At 43.4% G+C, this 20859-nt stretch overlaps 1 protein-coding gene across 1 annotated transcript in view; it reads right to left on the reverse strand.

The window, feature by feature from the left end:
- Positions 1-20859, reverse strand: part of LOC137629639 (ubiquitin thioesterase otubain-like) — a 63183-nt gene that overhangs the window by 23047 nt on the left and 19277 nt on the right. Inside the window, exons 2-3 of the mRNA XM_068361157.1 lie at positions 1441-1493; positions 572-661 (exon numbers count right to left, since the gene is read on the reverse strand). Of these exons, the coding sequence (XP_068217258.1) occupies positions 572-661; positions 1441-1493 (143 nt within the window). The remainder of the gene's footprint in view (positions 1-571; positions 662-1440; positions 1494-20859) is intronic.

The raw sequence follows: 20859 nt of genomic DNA on the forward strand, positions 1-20859 counted from the left end.
TGAAGAGCAATTTGGTAAAGAAATATAAATCTTCTATAAGAAAAATAAAGGCCCATTTCAAATTTTTCCCAAAGACTAGATGATAATAGTTCTCCCAAGCTATTTTTAAGGAAAATGCCAAAATATAGATATAAATTTATTATTAATTACAAATTTTTCTTCAAGCACATCAGTCTTATTCATTATAGTCTTACCATGAGAGACAGACATTGTTTGCAATCAAACTTAATCACTTTCATGAACCAAAAATTAATTAGCAAGACCCCAGCAGAAACATCTAAGACAGCATTTGAAGAAAAGTACAGAGTTATATAAGGCATTGGACGGCTACCTACCACCAATTCACTACCTTTTTATTAAGATTTAACAACTTTCAGGTCATGCAACAGTACTTTTTAATAGGACGGTTTGTATTCTTGTAGAAGCAAACAAATACATAAACTGGAAACCACTTTTTCATTGTCATCTATCATTTACTGAATGTGGCTAAACAAATGACAAGAACCAACTGCTGTACTTAATTACATCTATTTCTCTGAACTACACACTTATAACAGTGATATTTACCAACCTTACTAGAATAAACTGCGTCATTAGAATATTCATTTTCAAGAGTGGACAAGCCTTCTTGAGCTCCAACCATGGCAATATTGGCCTTTATCTGCAATAAAAGAATATTACTTTATAAAACTAAAAGCACAAGAACTTTGAAACACTTGTACAGCATACAGTATTATGAAAAAAATCAGAAGCTACTGATTAAGTACAGTAGTAAAAACAAGGAAGGACCAGTGTTTTCTCCTTGAAATCATGATAACTGTAGTAGCTCTATTTCAAATATACAGTAGTACTGCATACCTTAATCCAAAATTGATAAAATAGTCTATTACAACTTTTTGATGGTACTTTAAAAAATACCTCGTTGTATCTCAAATAATACTGAACAACTTACAAATCATTATAAAAGGTTACAGCTGAAACTCACATTTTAAATTTTCCAAATTATCATGTTAACCCATAATCATAAAATGTTTATCTTTAGAAAAAAAAATGGTATATTATGGATATAAATATCATTAAGGATGAATCAATGATGTAGAATCAATTACAGTACAGTACACTATTGTGATGTTATACAATTTGAATACTGTACTCTACTAATTATTAAGAATCCTACAGTATAAAAATCTTGTCAAGTTACTGCTTGTTTACAACTAACCTAAAATCCTTAAGGTCATACAGTATCTACAGAGCCTATATTCAGAAGTAATGCATTAAAAATAATTCCTTTTTCCTAATTGATCTCTAAACTCTTAACCAATGAGATGGAATATAATTTCTCCAAATTCTTAATTCCACATAACTGCTTAAAGTTTTAACTGAAAACACCCAGTAAGTACTGTATTAGGTTTTGCCATTCAAAAAACTAAATACACATACCTCCTCAGCTATCTGCTTCTCTTGTGCCATGATGAGTTCATCTTGATTAACATCTGAAACAATAAATGTAGTTTTAAAAATACAATTTTCAAAATAGAACTATATCATTTAATAACCCACAATTAAGGTATATACGTACAAAACCTAAACAATTAAATTCCGAATGATAAGAATTTCTGCTGGCTGGATAGCTGCATGTAATAACAACCCAATTCTGCATTGAAAAAGGTAAGAATATAATTTTTCAAGTAGTCTTAACAACAGAATTAAGAAATTTGGGGGTTACCAGGCAGGATATTTGATGCAAATTATGGGATTGTATTGAAAGATATGTTCCATTAAAAAACCAATCCTTCACATCTCACCATTATTAAAGTCGACCAACTTGCAATTTTCAAGTCCATATAACACTCCGTAAAGGCAAAACATGGTACAGTATACAACATTACTCAACACTATGTTGAGGTAACTAACATCTGATTGACATGTACCAAATTGCAAAGTTATGAATCTGTATACTGTAGATTCAAATGTAGCAGGTAACAGGCATTTCACTTTACAGTAAGTTCTTGTGGGACTAATTCCTGTCAAATCTACTCCAATGAGAAATTTACAAATATCACATTTTTCCAAAGTAATTCATATTTTTTTAACTACTGCATACAAATCAGAGTTCTTTAATAGGAGTGTGATTTCCACAAAGCTTGAAACTTGGCTGTTAAAATTTATAACAAGGTCTTCTGGTCTGACAGTCTGTCCAACCGTCTGGCCCGTCTCCATCATGAATGGAATTTGTTGGACAAACTCATTCAGGGCCAAGAGGTTGATGACTGGTCTCCAGCTTCCAGACGCCTTTTTTACAAGAATTAGATGACTGTACAAGCCAAAGGACCCCTCCAGGTCCTCCTGGAGAAAGTCCTTCTCCAGAATTTGATCACAAGGCCTGTTCCTTTGTGGATCCCCTTGCGTAGGAAATTGACATTGTCAGATGGAGCGTCAGAGGAGGGCGGTGTAACATGCTCTGAGTATGGAGACCGACCAAAGGTTTGGCTCCGTGGAGTATCCACATCTTTCATTTGCTCTGCAGGAATTCCCCCAATGGTCAACTGGTTGGAGGAATGCCCTCCCTACATGAAATCCATGTTTACCTCTTTGGCTACCTCTGCCCAACTTGGAGCCCCTACATTCAAAGGGCTACTTGGGACTTTGTTGCTACACTGCCTGCTTCTGTGACTGTGAGCCCTTCTTGAAACCCTGGTACTTTGTCGGAGATGATCTCTACAGTGGTGGTACTGAGAGAAGTCATAGCCATATGCAGGAGGGAGTCTTGGCTTGTCTTCCTCCATCTGTCTCCCACTGCCTCAATGTCCTCCATGTTAAAGAGGGAGGGGCTGTCCATTGAGGAGTTACGCAGCTTCATCGCCTCTCTCCAGGGCACCTGCCTCTGGAATTTTGAAATGATAGCAGTGCATCTTCTCAAAACCCTGTTGATCCCCTGATTGACAGTTGATGATATTCTATGTAAGGAACTCTAACGTCTGGGCACCGGAGAGGAGGAAGCCCAATATAGCCTCCCTCTTCTGAGAAATGGAAAAATCTTGTTCACAAGATATCCCAAAGATACCACCAGTAATCAAGCCACAAAATATTGCAAAGCGCACTTTGTCACCCACTCCATGTTAGCAGCATCTGCTGCAGAGGAATTCACAGATAAGTCACCACCTTGTCAAGGGATGTATTCTGGGTTACTTTCAGAATAGCCAGATCTATAAGTAATGGAGAAGGATCGTCATCAACTATCTCAAAATACTTCCTGGTACAAGAAATGACTTACGAAAAGACATGGTCTGCATCTTTCTGTTCCTAGGGGGAGATCTTTGAGCTGGCGGATGCACGCAGCATCCTGTCAGAATGTTCTGAACCCTCGTCAAACGTTTCTTCCTCCGAGCTTGCACCCATAGCAGCCAAGAGAAGGTTTTCGATCATCAACTTTTAGCAGAGGAATGCGTCCTCGGAGGGAGGCCACTGTGCTCCAGTCTTACAGAGATGGTCGCAGACGCCGACAGAACTTCCCCTTGAACTGGTCACTCACATCTTGAGTGACAAATCTTGGGGATGGACTTATTGATCTTCTTTTCCCACAGGCGGATGTCGAAGTCCACGATAAGGAGAACTCTCCTTCCTCTCTGCCTCCTTAGGCCCTGCACCTTCAGATGGAGTGGAAGAAGATGGAGGAGCCTCTGCTATGGCAGAGGAAGACTCTGGCCAGTCTATCTCTATAGGAAACAGCCTACAGTTGTCTACATCAGACCTTCCAAGGAGATCTCGATCCTCTGCTGGTTCTTGGATGAACCGAATCCTCCAGCGGGTGCCCTATGAACCCGTTTCCTTGTCTGCAGGATGATAGGTAAAACCCCCAACTTCTACAATAGGATATTGGTCAATGGTTGAGGCCTTGGTACTCAAGATACTTCTGATACCTAGTGAATTTCTAAAGAAAATGAAGTCTGGATACCGCAGGAGGGTGAACATGCCTAGTAGAACTGCTACACCTTGGGTCAGTAGGGCCACCACTGTCCTTGGAACATAGCTGAAGCTGGTAACAGGGTTCACCCTGGAGGGATCCCACGACAAGTAAAACCAGAGGAGTACTTGTCAACAACTGCCTACACTTGCCTGCCATAGCAGAATGAACGTTGGAGCGAGCAAGTGCCGAGTTCGAGATGGAAGGGATAAGCAACAGACTCTTTCGTGCAAGACCTACCAAGTCTTGGGGGGGAAGATGGGAAATAACCCCTGGGGAGGCTATACGCTCCCACTGCGTAACCCAACTGCAAGACCTCAAGTAGCCTTTACTTGCACGTAAAACCTGTGGATCCAAAGGAAGGCCACAGCTGACACAGCATCAGCGGAGAGACTCACTTAAGACGGCAGCCAACACTGCTTCGCTAGGGGAAGCAACGGACGGCCCCAAAGCATAAGGTTGTCCAGGAGTCAAATGGGCACCACTCATACTCAATCAAATATCAGGGGAAGCTGACCGAGCAGAGTCAGTGTGGCAAGGTTGAGCCGATGGAGGCTGATGCCGAGGTTTCTTCCCTTTTGAGGATGAACTCGAAGGGGGCAGAATTTCTCTTTGCCTTCTTTTTCTGCCGCTTTCCAATCTTCAGCCACTGGGAGGGCGACCCCTCCCTACAAATAGACTCCTATGTGCAAATGTGACCTCTACACACAGGTCAGAGACCACGAGGATCAGTCTCCAAGGCCAACATGAAGGTGACGCAACGGCGCGCTTTGATGCCGGGACAAACCCGCATGGTTCTAAATCCTCACAAGCAGACACACTTGAAAAAGAAAAAGGAATGGAAAGTTTTAAGCTTTTAGGGCAGTTGGTTTTTAATCATTCTAGGTTAAGAGGTTTTATATGGGAGAGCAAGACGTTGGTTTTTAATCGTTTAAGGTTAAGAGGTTTTTTACGGGAGAGCAAGATGCTGGTTTTTAATTGTTTAAGGTTAAGAGGTTTTTTTATGGGAGAGCAAGACGTTGGTTTTTAATCGTTTAAGGTCAAGAGGTTTTTTACGGGAGAGCAAGACACCATCTTTACTTTACCAAGCCGAAATAAAAAGCGACTTTCCGTTACTAGTGCAAGTATGAGCGAGATGATTGGTCTATCCCCTCCCCCTTCCCCTTTCCATTACCTATTGGAGGGTAGTTACACCTCGCAAAAAGCTTGACAGCTAGTTTCAGCTATCGCTAAAATATATAAACACTGTAAAGAGTGTAATGGTTTGTATATAGTGCCGGAACAACTAACATTCCAGGGTGCTGCCAAAGAAAATACCACCAACAGTAAAGCACCAGTCATCACTCGTGGATCAACCATCGTCATGGTTGTCTGTAAATATATTCTAGGGAAAAATATTCACAGCTTTCCTAAGCGCATTTCCTAACATAGTAACAAGGTCAGTATATTTAATTTCAAGTTTCACCAATATATAATTTTCTCAAATGTTTGGAAACTACAATAATCATGAATTTTAAAAAGAAATTTGTACATTTGCTAACACTGTTGGAATTTGGAATTTTTTGTGAGTTTGTCTTTACTTTAATGACATGAATATTATGAGTTTTTGCGAGTTGAACTTTTATATAAAGATCATGGAGTAAACACTACTGCGGTGTTTCCCAAACCTTCTTGATTATGATCCAAACACAAATTCATTTTTAACTGGCAGCCCTCGTGGAAACAACATTTAATCAGTTTCTTCATTTAATTTTCTTCTACATATCATACAGTACAGGTACTGTATTCTAAAAAGTTTGAATTTAGCTGTGACCCAATTGTGGAATGATTTATCTATTCATATAGTTGCATCTCTCCTACATATAAAGTCCTCTAAAAAGTTTTATTCTTGCTAAGACTCAAACGAGGAATGATCTTCCTAATCCTATGGACGAATCACTGGAAATTCCGAAATTCAAACTTGGCGTCAATACTTTTTGTAGAGCAGGTTGATATAAATCTCATAATTTACTTTTATTCATTCATTATAATATTCTTATTTGCCTTAATTTATTTGTCATTCATATTTCTTTTTATAGTTTACTCTTTATTTATCAGCTGTTTTTTCTCACTAGGATGCTTTCCATATTAGGGCTAGCAGGTAAAATTCAAATTTTGAACTATGATTGCAATTTGGCTTTAGATAATAATAATAATAATAATAATAATAATAATAATAATAATAATAATAATAATAATAATAATAACAACAATAATAATAATGAACAATAATAATATTAACGATAATAATAATAATATTAAAGATAATAATAATAATATTAGTAACAATAATAATAATAATGATAATAATAACATTAACAATAATAATAATTAAAATAATGATATTAACAATGATGATGATGATAAGGACAGTAACAACAATGGTACAGTATTACATATGTAATATAAAAACTTGGTAAAACTTACATTGTTTATTTCCTTTTTTGAAATATGTTGGGAGACAGATCACAAATTAGAATTCGCCAGTATAAAATCACAGCTAAACTACTACGACTACCACTGAATAACAACATTAAAGACATTGATAAAATATACATATTTTGATGCTTTCAAACAGAAATATGCCTTCAAATGGACGGCTGTTTCTGACCTGAGAACACGTCTGAAATTTGTCATAATAAATTCTGAAATATGTATAGACTTATTATATATCACACATTTTTAAAGTAAATTGTATTTTCCTAACCATACAAACCTGAGTCTTTTGAAAGGAATATGATTTCAGCAAAGCTCAAACTTGGCTGCTAAAATTTTTAACAAGGTTTCAGTAGTTCATGGTGGGTGGCGAGCAACAGACGGGACCCACGGCTAAGACTTTCTGGAGAGACGGGCGCCACTGTCACTTTCCAAGACTTTGATAATGGGATGGGCTCCTCCGTGGAGGAGTTCGACGGAGGGATCCGTGCACGTGTAGAGTCAACACGGGCACCTCCGCTCTGACGAGTCTCGCGGTTAAGCCTTTCAGGAGAGATGGGTGCCTCCGTCATTTGTCGAGTCTTCGACAAGGGGACGGGCTCCTCCGTGGAGGTGTTCGACGGAGGGATCCGTGCACGACGATAACCTCCACGGGCCGACTCATTGAGGCTGCCCCCGGAGAGCCTCCCCACAGAGCCCGTGACTGTTGTCAGGTCTTTGAGCTTACTCTGGACGGGAATTGCCGTGGTGGCGAGGGCCTCCGTCCTATAGGCGGAGTCCTCCGTTAGGACGGGCATTGCCGTGGTGGCGAGGGCCTCAGTCCTATAGGCGGAGTCTTCCGTTAGGACGGGCATTGCCGTGGTGGCGAGGGCCTCAGTCCTATAGGCGGAGTCCTCCGTTAGGACGGGCATTGCCGTGGCGGCGAGGGCCTCCGTCCTATAAGCGGAGTCCTCCGTTGGCACGCCCTCAGTGTCGCAGACCGCGTCCTTCGTCCGGGGTTGATGAGCTGTACCGACAGGCGCCTCCGCACTAGGTTGTGGACTGAGGATAGGCACTGCCGTGGAGGCGAGAGCTTCCGTCCTCCGTTGTCTTCCTTCGAGGGGGGACGAGGCTTCCGTGGGCTTGCCCGACGGAGGAAGCCGTCCCTGTCGATAGCTCGCATGAGCTGACTCGACGAGGCTGCCCGCCGAAACGGCGACTCCCTCCGCTGGTCGGGAAGAGTCGTCTATTTCGCGGCCTTACGCCTATCTGAGGAGGACCTTGGGTCCTACCGAGGGTCAATCTGTGGTTGGCAGAGGCCCTTCTAGGAGGACTGTCTCTGTACGCCAAAGCTGCTGCTCCTGAGCTTCTCCCTCGGGAACCTTGATGGCCTCCTTCCATGTCGCGATCTGGAACAGGACCTGGAATGAGAGCGCCTTCTCCTGGAACCGCCGACGGTGAGTCTTCCTTCTCTAGGGTGCCTTCAGCTGCGGAGATACCTGAAAAACATGCCCAAGGAGCGGGCGAAGAGACAGGGACATTTTACTCCACAAGGGAAAAACAGACGAGACGTGACCCGTGAGCACCAGGGCACCGTCTCTAAGACACCCACTAACCTCACCTTCAGGCCCACCACTTGCCTGAAAAGAATCTGCTACCCCACTATCATGAAGAACAGACTCCTGGGGAAGAGCCACTGGCTTCTTCCCTGTAACGGACTTACCTCGTCCCCTACTCTGGGTAGAGGAAGGTGGTAGGGAAACTCTAACTGACGTTCCTCCTGGAGACGTCAAGGGCGAAGAGGTGCTAGTCTTCTTGGGCGACCTCTAGGAAGACTTCTTATTCTTGGTACCAAAGCGTACCCACTGCACCTCTCCCCCTGCACGACGAGCACAAGACTAACAAGCACAAGGGAAAGCACAAAGGAATATACTGTAAAAGCACAAAGCACAAGGTAAAAGCACCAAGGACGAGGGAGAGCACAACGGGCCATGCGGTAACCACACGGTACACGAGTCGGGGACACAAGGGTCGCACTAAGATAAGAGGAGCGTCGAGATGATATCACGACGTGACCAGAAAACTTACTGAAGCTTACGACCCAAGAGAGCATGCGGCCTACCTGGGTTTGCCCTCAGGGCACGTTTTCCTCCGCTAGGCCTACCATTATAGAAAATGGGAGTAGAGTAAACTACACAAAACTCTGGTCGTTTGAGAGGAGGTTCCAGGTAACTCCTAAGAAAGTGTTTCGAGGTAAGTCTCTGTGTTGGAACAATCCTAAAATAATAGAAACTCATCCTTTAATAGATTTATCCTTGGGAGGGAAGTTCCTGTAACCAAGCTGGTTAGCTTAAAATTCCGGGATGTCAACACACTCAAGACTTGAAAAGGTACAAAAGTGTCGAGTCCACTCCACCTCTTACAACCCGAGTAAAGATTTTTAGGTGATAAGCTAGGCTTCTGTCAGAGACATACTGTTATGGAGGAACCTATATCCTTTCCATGACATGAACACTGAAATGTTTGTTAATAGACAGTGATGAGTTTACATTTCTCCTCATCCTTTGTGATGTTTGGAAGTCACAGCATCACGTCGTTTCAAGAACTAATTCTACCGCCCGAGCCCCTGTCAGAAGAATGTCTTCCAGGGCTTGCCTCGTGTCTGGGTCAGACAAGCCCTCAGTGTTAGCTAGGTACTCGACTGCTCCTGACCAGTGTGGTCAAGCTATGATGGTGCTTGAAGCATCGCCATAACAGTGGCCTCCATATTCGACGCCTCAGCTGCCGAGGAGATAGATGATGTTGCCAGCCACTCCATAGTAACACCTCATGTCAGGGTGGACACAGCAGGATCCAGAGGAAGGGAGAAGGGAGAACCTCTTGCATACGGCTTTACTTCTTCTACCTACCGACAGCTGCTGGAAGCAGGCGGAACCTGTGAATCCACCTTGTCCAAAGCTTCCTTGACAAGGATTGACCAAGGAAGCTCCAAACAAGGTCTGGAGCAAGCAGGTGCTCAGCAAAGACAGTTGATAGCCGCCTTCCTACCCTTTGGAGAAGATAAGGCGTCTCCTAGACCACTGACCTTCCAAATACAGCAAAGGACTTAGAGGAAGGTCGAGTCAGGCTCATCCTCCTCTATATCCAGATCCGGAGACTTTGGTACACCTGATTGGCTTCTGAGTCATAGTCAGATTCTTCTCTCTCGGAGATAGTTCCCGCCTGGCACCAAGAGGAAGTTGTTTAAAACAATATCTCATCCCACCAACAAGCCACATGATGGAGACGGAAGGGGAGCGGTTGACGTGTCCCTGCCGGACTACCCTAAGAACTGAGAGTCAGGACCCTTTTGGGCATCCTTGGACCCATTGGTTGGGATGAGTTAGGGAGTCTTCCAATCCTTGCTCTCTTTACAGAGAAAGGCTGCTACTAAGAGAGAGAGGTGACAATAAGTTATTTCCTGTTCCTTAGTAATGTTCATGACCTGGGAAGTTTGTCGGTCGCTGATATCCTTCCTTCGTCTCTTGAGCGATGGGGAGCGAGAAGTTGCAAATTCAATTGGCAAGAGGCAGTATTTATTCTATAGGGTGATCTCCCTTGGAGAGAGAGCTCTCCTATGAGCCTCAGCTGAGTATCTCCTTGAGGAGGCGTATCATGTGTTTTTCCCCTGAGAGGTTTCCTAGCGTCCCACTTATTGGGCATCAGATCCTGCTCTATGAATCTAGTGTCGAACTCCGAGGGAACCACTGGTCTGGTCGCTTTTGGCACTAAAGTTGGATTTGCAATAAGGTTTAGACACCTGATGTATTTGGTTGCCTCTCGTCTCGACATGGGTCTACTGAAGGTACCTCCCGGAGAGGGTTTCAGGGAAGAACATTCTGGCAAAATGAGCCAAGCATGTTCGGAAGTGTGTTCAATTACCTAGGGAAGAACGTTCCGGCGAAACGTGCCTAACACCTTCAGGAGTGTGCGTTCAATTGACGCATGTTTAGCATGTTCTGAAGGAGTGTATTTAAGAGTATTCAGGTGACACGCATATCTCGCATTCCTAATGGGATTTTGCAGATTGGTCAGGAGTAATATGTGTGGAGCATTCAGGATTGACGCATCGAGTGCATTCAGTAGTGAAGCGTTTAGCTCGCTCAGGAGAGACATGCCTAGAGTGTTCATATGGGGAACATCTATAACATTCATGTGATGTGTCTCTAGTGCCTTCAGGCGACGTGTGTTCGGAGGAGGTGCGTCTGGATGAGGTGCGAGCAGGCGAAATGCATCTGGATGAAGTGCGCACAGGCAAAATGCATCTGGATGAGATGCTCGCAGACAAAACGCGTCTTGATAAAGTGTGCACAGGCAAAACGTGTCTGGATGAGAAGCGCACAGACGAGACGCATTTGGATGAGGTGCACACGGGAGAAACTCGTCTGAATGAGGTGTGCACAAGTGAAACACATCTGGGTGAGATGCATGCAGGCGAAACGCATCTGGGTGAGGCGCGTGCACAAGAAATACATCAAGGTGAGGCGCGTGTACGAGAAGCACACTAAGAGGAGGGGCGTGCACGAGAAACGCACCAAGGTGAGGCGCGTGCACAATAAGCGCATCAAGGTAAGGCGCTAGAAGGCAAAGCCTGTCTGGAGGTTGAGGCACGTTGAGGTGAGACACGTCTAGGAGAGGCGCTAGCAGAGAAAGCGTATCTGGATGAAGCACGTCTATATATTGAGGCGCACTGGGATGAAGCGCATCTAGTGAGCCGTGATGGAGTGGTGCATCTGATTGTGGCTCGTCTAGAAGAGGTTTATCTAGTTGAGTGAGAGTCATCTCTGAAGGATCCTGCCAACATCTGAGGTGGAGAATAGGGGGTTTGCCTACGATCCTCCTTTCTAGCAGAGTTGTACAACAACCCTGCAAGCACGCTCCAAAGATTCTGAGTGCTCAGAAGGAGGAGACTTCCTATGAGAGCAAGGATCAGCCATTCTGTTAGAAATCCTCTGGGCAGGTGAGACTATGTGTTTCCCTCAGGAAGGATGCCTGGGAAACAAGTCTCCCTCTGAAGATTCCAAAGGTTGCTGGGAGACGACATCACACTTCTCTGAAGACACAGAAGAGCCAACATCTTCCAAAGCAGGGGCTGCAAGTGTCTGGAAGACAGAGCTTGCGTCTTATTTCTAAGGAGGACTACAGCTACTGTGAGGCATTATCATATTGAAGATAAGAAGGCCCCCCCTGAGGAGGACGACTCACTGTTTCACTAGGGAAAACAGAAGCAACCCCTTGCCCCAGGGCAAGGGTCACCACTCTTACTCGATTGGCCCCAGAAGGAAATTATGGAGAAGAGTCAGAGGGCAGAATATTGGGGGTGGAAGAAGGATGACCCCGAAGGCGAAGAATCGCTCTTGCATTTCGTCCTCCTCCCGCCATACTTCTCCCACTGGGAGGGTGACCACTCCAAACACTTGTTGCAAAGACAGACCTGGTTGCAATAGTAACACTTGTTGCAAAGACAGACCTGGTTGCAATAGTATCCTTTGCATGATCGGCATAACTGATGAGATCCATTTCCCTTGCACTCATAAAGGTACTGCAAGTCTTAGACAAGCACTTCTGCATCTCTGCAGGCATCCTCAAACACACTTGTAGTCGTAACACACAAGAAAAAGACAAGTTCGTAAAACTGCCAAAATCCAGTCAGAGAGAAAGTCCATCCTCACTGATGGCTGATGTCAAAGTGATTTGTCAGTAAGCCAGCAGAAGGGCTGTTTCCTCCCTACCACTGTCAAGTAACTACTGGCCGGTTGTGGACACATTATAATTTTTGACTTCCATATTTCAGTTTCGTTATTATCAATCTTCTATGTAAAGGGCGATGGTTTTTATTTTTTTAGGAGCATAGTAAGGTTTTAAGAACCACTACAGAACTCTGATAATTATCTGGTATCATAACACCATTGGTCCTTGATATACAGTATATAACTAAGATAGAAGATAATTGGAAAGGCAGAAAAGAGGTGTCTGCATGACCAACATTTCATAATACTGTAGTATGATAAACCAAAATCAACAGTCTGTATTAAACACTCAAATGTAGCAAAAGGAATGACATCTCTATTTAAACAAATAAGTAATATACAGTAACTGACAAAGTTGAGAAATTACTAATAATTTGTATAAGTAAAAAACAGTTGGCAGGTGGTAGCATTTCAGTAACAATCATGTGAAAAGGCAAAGCAAATACATTGATATTATTAAAAACACCCATGAAAAAGTGATGAAGCAGATTCTGGTATTAATTCTAGGGCTGCCAAGGCTGGTTTCATAAATTTAAAATAAAGTGGCATCTATTGTGTTGTAAGGAATGGGGGAGGTTGCCAGTCCAGACAAACCAGTTTCAGAAAAAATAGTTTTCAGGGAAATTTTGATCCAGATAAGGCAGTAGCCAGAAGATCAGGATAATTTTATGATGCTTATAAATTAAGTTATTTCAGAAATATCTTAAAAGGAAGGCAGAGATAAACCTCTCTCGGTCAGTTTTAGTAAAACTGCCTTAACCCTGGATAGGTACGATGGGTCGTTTGCGACCCCGAGCGTAAAAAAAAAACAGGTTTTTCTCACGTGACTCACCCCCGTGACTGAATTTGTGGGTGATCGACCTGCAGGAGGTGTCTCCCCTACACGCTCTAGTAGTGTCCAGATGTGCATTGCTGTAGCTGTACTCCTTCCCCGATTTCTGAGACGAGTCGGGGTCGAGCGCGACCGAGTTTACCCTTCTAAGGTAGTTTGCATAATTATCAAAGTTATTACGTATTATGAAATTGTCGTAGAATGGTGCAACTTGTATAGGTTATCAGTTGTGGAAAGTCTTGGTGGATTGTTTGGCTACCATGTGCATGATTTTTTTTTTTAGTTAAAATGTCGTTCATCACCACGAGGACCATTTTACCGCGAGTGCCCCTTTTTCATTTTTTTTCATTTTTTTGCCAAGTCATTTTTCCATAAGATATTGCCAAATAGGGTCGTAAAACTTTTGCTTGTTTAGTGTTGGAAAGTGTGTCTAGATGATCTGGCTACCCATGCATGACTTTGTTTTTGTCAGATACGACGTAGTTATTGGTATATTGGGTATTTAACTGCGGTTACCAATTTCTGTTTTTTTTCAATATTTGTAAAAATTACTACGTAGTAAGGAATTGCCGTATATTATTCATTTTTTTTTCATGTTTATGTGTTAGAAAGTGTGCCTTGATGGTTGGGCTAACACGTGCATGTCTTTTTTTTTTATCTGAGATGCCGTATATTAGAATGTCGGGCATTTTACCGCGAGTGTCCCTTTTTCATTTTTTTTCATTTTTTTGCCAAGTCATTTTTCCGTAAGATATTGCGAAATAGTGTCGTAAAACTTTTGCTTTTTTAGTGTTGGAAAGTGTGTCTAGATGATCTGGCTACCCATGCGTGATTTTGTTTTTGTCGAATACGACGTAGTTATTGGTATATTGGGTATTTAACTGCGGTTGCCAATTTCTGTTTTTTTTTCAATATTTGTAAAAATTTACTACGTAGTAAGGAATTGCCGTATATTATTGATTTTTTTTTCATGTTTATGTGTTAGAAAGTGTGCCTTGATGGTTGGGCTAACACGTGCATGTCTTTTTTTTTATCTGAGATGCCGTATATTAGAATGTTGGGCATTTTTCCGAGAGTGCCCCTTTTTATTTGTTTTGCATTTTTTTGCTTAGTCATGTTACTGTAAGGAATTGGCAAGTAGTGTCGCAAAACTTATATTTTTATAGTGTTGGAAAGTGTTTCTAGATGATCTGGCTACCCATGCCTATTTTTTTTTTAGCCAGATATGGCGTATATATAAGTATGTGTTCGATTTTCCTGTGATTGCCATTTTTTCGTTTTTTCCCATTTCTTTCAAAATTACTACGTACTAAGGAACTATCACAGGGTAATATTTCATTTATATGTTTATTTGTCGGAAAATGTGCCTTGATGGTTTGCCTAGCACGTGGCTGAAATTTTTTTTTTCTGAAATGCCGTATATTAGAATGGCCATTTTTCCACGAGTGCCCCTTTTTATTTGTTTTGCATTTTTTTGCTTAGTCATGTTACCGTAAGGAATTGGCAAGTAGTGTCGCAAAACTTATAATTTTATAGTGTTGGAAAGTGTTTCTAGATGATCTGGCTACCCATGCCTATCTTCTTTTTTTAGCCAGATATGGCGTATATATAGGTATGTGTTCGATTTTCCTGTGATTGCCATTTTTTCGTTTTTTCCCATTTCTTTCAAAATTACTACGTACTAAGGAACTATCACAGAGTAATTATTCATTTAGATGTTTATTTGTCGGAAAATGTGCCTTGATGGTTTGCCTAGCACGTGGCTGAATTTTTTTTTTCTGAAATGCCGTATATTAGAATGTTAGCCATTTTTCCGCGAGTGCCCCTTTTTATTTGTTTTGCATTTTTTTGCTTAGTCATGTTACCGTAAGGAATTGGCAAGTAGTGTCGCAAAACTTTTATTTTTATAGTGTTGGAAAGTGTTTCTAGATGATCTGGCTACCCATGCCTATCTTTTTTTTAGCCAGATATGGCGTATATATAGGTATGTGTTCGATTTTCCGGTGATTGCCATTTTTTCGTTTTTTCCCAATTCTTTCAAAATTACTACGTACTAAGGAACTATCACAGAGTAATGATTCCTCTAGATGTTTATTTGTCGGAAAATTTTGTTTACTTTTTTTTTTGATTGAATATCATCAAATTTTTTTAGCTAAAATATTATATTGTTTTACATTTTTTTTTTTTCGATTTTATTTCCCTTCAAAAAAATTTTTTTGGGTCAGAATTTTAATTTTATAGTCGTAAAATAATCGACAATTATCCAGCAACCCACCATACAATTTTTATGCATATCCAATAATAATTAGATTAGTAAATAACACCTTGAAATTGACATACCCTTCCTACATTTCAAGTGGCAGATTAGGGAGTCTGAATCAGTGTGGTTGGCGGCCATTTTGTGGACATATCCGAAGCGTAAGCTGCCCTATCTATATATATTCTTGTTCCCTATAGAATTTGTGATATTTTGGTATATTTTTACCTGCATAAATATCATATTATATATTAAATATATGTATTTTTTTTACGAAATTTCTAAGTACTCAAAAAATTACCTTTAGATATGGCCCCTGATATAAATGTAATTTACAAAATAATGAAGATTTTTTTACATATTTCTATTTTAGGATAACATATGTTTATTCCCTAAAAAAATTAGCCACTTCCTATTTCATTTGGGTACCCAAAAAAATTCATGAAATTTGGACAAATTTTTTTGGCCAAAAAAAGTTACCCTTTTTTTCTCATTTCAGATCTTCATCTCCATGGGTCTGACTTCATCCAAAATACATCAAGATGTGTCCTAAACATTCAAGAATCAATTCCTAAAAGGATTTGTGTATATATGTATAAACTTTTTTTTTATGAATTTTTATGTCAGGTCTTTTTTTTTTCTACTTAATTTTTTAAAATATTTATAATAAATAGTTTTTCTGCAGATGAGTAGTATTTATCTTTACAGTTGTTTTAAGCATTCATTGAAGTTTTTTTTGGCAAAAGAAAAAAGGAGGTTACTGCAAAAACTGATTTTTCAAGAATTTTTTTTGGCGTCGGGGTCGTTCGCGTCCGAGTATACCCTTAAAGGGGTGTCCGAGGAGCGTACCTATCCAGGGTTAAAGTGAATCATAGTCGGTGCCATGAAAGAGATAAAATAGAAGAACCCAAGAACGATAGTTTAAGATTGCAAGGTTATTCGTGAATAGCAGAGGCAACTGACAATGACAATGCCCTATAGATTAACCATCTATCCATATGATCAGTGCCTAAGCCCCTCTCCACCCAAGCTAGGACTGCGTACAGCCAGGCAATGCTGCTGATAATTCAACAGGTAGACTTATAGGCTCCCCAAAACCCCGCATCCTTAGCTCTTAGCTCACAAGGATAATGAGGTCGCAGACATTACAAGATACTATCGAGCTTGAGTAGGACATAAATCCCAGTCCAGCAGAATGCCAGGCAGGGACGTTTTTCATTATTACTAGTTAAGAAGCACATGGGCTCCAACAAGGAAAATAGCCCAACAAGTATAGGAAATTAAGAAATATATAAAAGTGTCCCTAAGTGTAGCCTTAAGAAAGAGAACTCTAACCCAAGGCAATGGTAGTAGGTTGGCCAGGGCACCAGGCCCCCATTGAGATACTACCGCTAGAGAGTTATTGTGTCCATTGACTGGCCAGACACTGGACAATACTGGAAATACCAAACAATTCTTCTTTGTTCAAAGGTTTCGTGCACCTTTTGGAAGTGTGGTTGGCTTAGCAGGTCTTCTCTTGTCGGTAAGGGGCACGGCAGGAGAGTGGCTAGGTCCTGCAGATCCACGAACCACTCCCTCTCCGGCCACTAGGGCGCTACCAAAGTCATCTCTGTGGACTTTGAATGTCTTAACCTGTTGAACACCTGTCTGATCATTCCGAAAGGGGGAAAGGCGTAGACGTCGAGGTTGTCCCAAGGGTACTGGAAGGCATCCTCGAAGGCTGCTGTCGGATCCGGTATCGGGGAGCAGAACACGGGGAGCTTTGCGTTTAATCTTGTGGCGAACATGTCTATCACTGGGGAGCCTCAACGACGGAGGACTTCCTGTGCCACTATTTGGCTTGTCCTGCTTAGCCCGTCCGCCAGGACGTTCCTTTTTCCGGGGATGAATCTGGCCGATAGGGGAATGTCGTTCTTTTCGGCCCATTCTAGGACTTAAGCTGTGAGATCGCACAACTCCCTTAATCTGAACCCTCCTTGTTTCTTGACATACGCTACTACCGTGGCGTTGTCGCACATGAGGGCGAATCCCGAAATTTGGCTGGGACTGCTGTGACCAAAGAGCTTGGAGTTGTGTTGCTGTGCTTAACCCGCGGGATTTCCCTGCACACGGGTGGAGCCGCCGACTTACTAGGCCGGGGTAACGAGTGTGCCAACGGCTGCACCCGGCGAGCGGGCGGAGCCGAAGAGACACTGTACAGGGCAACGGGAGTGACTCCAGCAGCCACCGAGGCAGGCACTGGAGCGGCAACCGACCTGCTGGATTCTCGACGATGACGTACCACGGTGACATAACTTTTCTTCGGTGATAACCTCCTACGGTAGTCCCTCCTCGAAGACCTCGCCCTCTTCCTGGGCGGGCTGTCGCGTGGGCTCGATCTCCTCCTCCTAGATCGCTTCCTCTTCCTCCTAGAGTCTCGAACACTGTAGCTATCCGAAAAATAGGAGTCGTAGGAGAAATCGTCATCGGAATACGAGGAGGCTGAATCTTCCGACTCTATCATGAGCCTCCTGGGGGTCCTGGGTCTGGAACTCGGGGTCACGGGCTCCATGAAGTCCAGCGGAAGCGAGGCTGATGGCGCCGGGGGTGAACAGATGATGGGACAATCATCGAGCCAACCTTCGATGTCCACCTCCAACCTCATGGGGGACCTGAAGGGCGTCCTAGGAGCCCTCCAAACGATGGAGTTGGGGTCCGAGGAGCACGTGGGCCGCTTTTCTTTGTTCTGGCCACCCCCGGAACCCGCCGAACCTGAAAAGCACTTTTCAGGCGTGGGGACGGGCGCTGATTCGGGTCCCCCCCCCACAGCGGATCTACACTTACGACGGGTCCTGCAGGCACCAGGCCTTCGTCTATAACACACACTCCCGCCACATTAGCAGACCCCTCACTTGTCTGCACAGACCCCTTGAACACAGAATCCCCCACATCACACTATTGGGGAACGGCAATGGGCCGCTTCCCGAAACGGACTTACCTCGTCCCTGCCCAGAGAGGAGAACCCTTCTCAGACAGAGTCCAGGGTGACGTCAGTGGCGAAGAAAGACCTGACTTCTTCAGCGACCTCTTAGAAGCCTTCATCTTTTTCTTAGCGTAAAGGGTCCATTGGAGGTCCGGCCAAGACTCGCACTCAGGGCACTTGGATGCCGGGGAACACCTCTTCACCCGACATGAGGAGCACAAGGTGTGCGGGTCGACCTCGGGCGACGAGAGCCATGCCCCACAAGACTTACCAGCTTGGGGCACAGGACAGCGACGCTGATGATCCATGGTAAAAGCGAACACAAACGACACAAGCACACAAGGGAAAGGTGAGGAACACAATGAGAACACGTGGAACACAAGAGAAAGGAACACACGGGAACACGAGGGACAAGGTAAGGAGAACACAAGGTGAACGGCTGGGATAAGAGAGAGAGCGGCAAGATGAAGTCACTGGGATAAGAGAGAGAGCGGCAAGATGAAGTCACAGCCACAACCAGACGCTTACTGGTTAACAAGCAAGACCCTACGTGTGACCCGGGGCGCACCAGGGCGAGTATCCTTCCGCCCCAGAGCGCCCCTGAGAGGTAGTGGAGAGAGGGGGAACTACACAAAATTCTTGGTCGGTGATTAAGGAGATTCCCAGACTCTCCTAAGAAAGTAGTTCAAGGTAAGTACTCTGTGTTGGAACAAATGGAAAATAAACAAGTTATGGCTATTTAAAGGTGTTTACTTCCTATGCATTTGTTAAGAACACAAAATCTTTAAAAAACATGTTTTTTAAAACAAAAAGTTAGATTAGGTTAGGTTAGGTCTCAATGTTACCTTGCTTCTATTAGATAGTTGTTGTAGTCCACAAACAAGTCATGGCTAATACTGTACACAGTTCGTCACTGCAGAGTTTTATGCTCGTGTTTCTTAACAAATACATAGGAAATATGACAAATTCGTAGATAATTTGTATTTTTCCTAACTATACAAACCTTAGCTATTTACATGGAGTAATTACTTCGGCGTAGCTGAATGACGAGCCATTAGAAGTTTAACGAGGGTTTACTACCCCACCGCTAGTTAGCGGGGGGTAGCTTGCTACCCCCCCCCCCCCCTCACACACACTAGTGAGTGCTTCACTTTGCTTAGAGGTAGGACTTATCCCGGGGGACAGGGCTGGCGGGTAAATACAGTATGTGTAAATAGCTAAGGTTTGTATAGTTAGGAAAAATACAAATTATCTACGAATTTGTCATTTGTTCCGTAACTGAAATACAAACCACGCTATTTACATGGGGTGACTCAACCCTTAGGAAGGGAGGTAAGTCCCTGCCATACTGGCTTTGGCTTTGCCCGGGGACTCCATATTCGAGTGTGTAAGTACTCAAGAAATAAGGAGTCCCTGCTCCTCGCTAGCATGCTGTGAAACTGCTGCGTCCTACATAGGCTGTGTGTGAGGGTGAGGAAGTGACTCGTCCTAGGAAGTTGACCTGGAGTTCTTCAGATGGATATCTAGGCTAGGACTCTCCCAATACCACCTCGTCAGGGTATGGGGACATGACAGTATTACACTTAATACTAGGAACACAAGGGAGCATGGTTTACCTGCAGTGGTTTGAGGTCAGCTGTGCAGAGAACCCAGGATGCTGCTTTCTCCAAGGGAGGAGAGGATGAAGAAAAGAATAAGGGCCAGACAGATCTTTTCATTCATGCAGACTAAAACCGGTTAACAATGCCCTCAACCTTCTGCTACTTGTCCATTAAGGAGCCTGAGGTTAGACCAGCTGTTGTGCAGCCACCACAGGGCCGATAGAGAACGTATCGAGCCTCCTGTGTGTCACGTCTTGCAGGTGGTCTGACGCTTCCACACCCTAGCTTGCAGGACCTGCGTCACTGAATACTTTTCCTAGAAGGCCACGGACGTAGCTATGCCCCTGACATCATGCGCTCTAGGGCGACGTGACGGACAAGGGTCAGGATTCAAGGCCAGGTGTATTACCTTGCGAATCCAGGCCGAGATAGTATTCCTGGTGACCCTCCTCTTCGTTTTCCCAGTGCTCACGAACAAGGCTTGCACCTGGGGACGAACTGCAGCTGTTCTTTTAAGATACAACCTCAGACTCCTCACTTGGCACAGTAGGAGATGGTCTGGGTCATCTGTTACAGAACGAAGACTCGAAACCTGGAAAGAGTCGAACCTAGGGTCCGGCACTCCCGGATTCTGAGTCTTGGCAACAAACTCAGGGACGAATCTGAACGTTACTTCCCCCCATCCCCTTGAATGGGCAATGTCGTACGAGAGACCATGCAATTCACTGACTCGCTTTGTCGGGAATTTCGACCTGATCAATCGAAGTTCCCGCCATTTGACTCCGTCTATGATTACGTCAAATTGGAGGGAGAGGAGAGAACTCGCGGGCGAATGAATGTCGTTCAAGACGAGAATGTTTAGAACCAAAAAGAGAAACCGCCTGGTAGGGGAGGCGCTGAGACTAAAGAAATCAATTACTTGTAATTTAAGATTAAGAAAAATAACGTCATTTTATTGTAACATGATAAAAAAATCCAATCTAGAAATTTAGGTTCAGGA

This window comes from Palaemon carinicauda, chromosome 37 (genome assembly GCF_036898095.1).
Source record: "Palaemon carinicauda isolate YSFRI2023 chromosome 37, ASM3689809v2, whole genome shotgun sequence".
In the NCBI taxonomy this organism is placed as follows: Eukaryota; Metazoa; Arthropoda; class Malacostraca; order Decapoda; family Palaemonidae; genus Palaemon; species Palaemon carinicauda.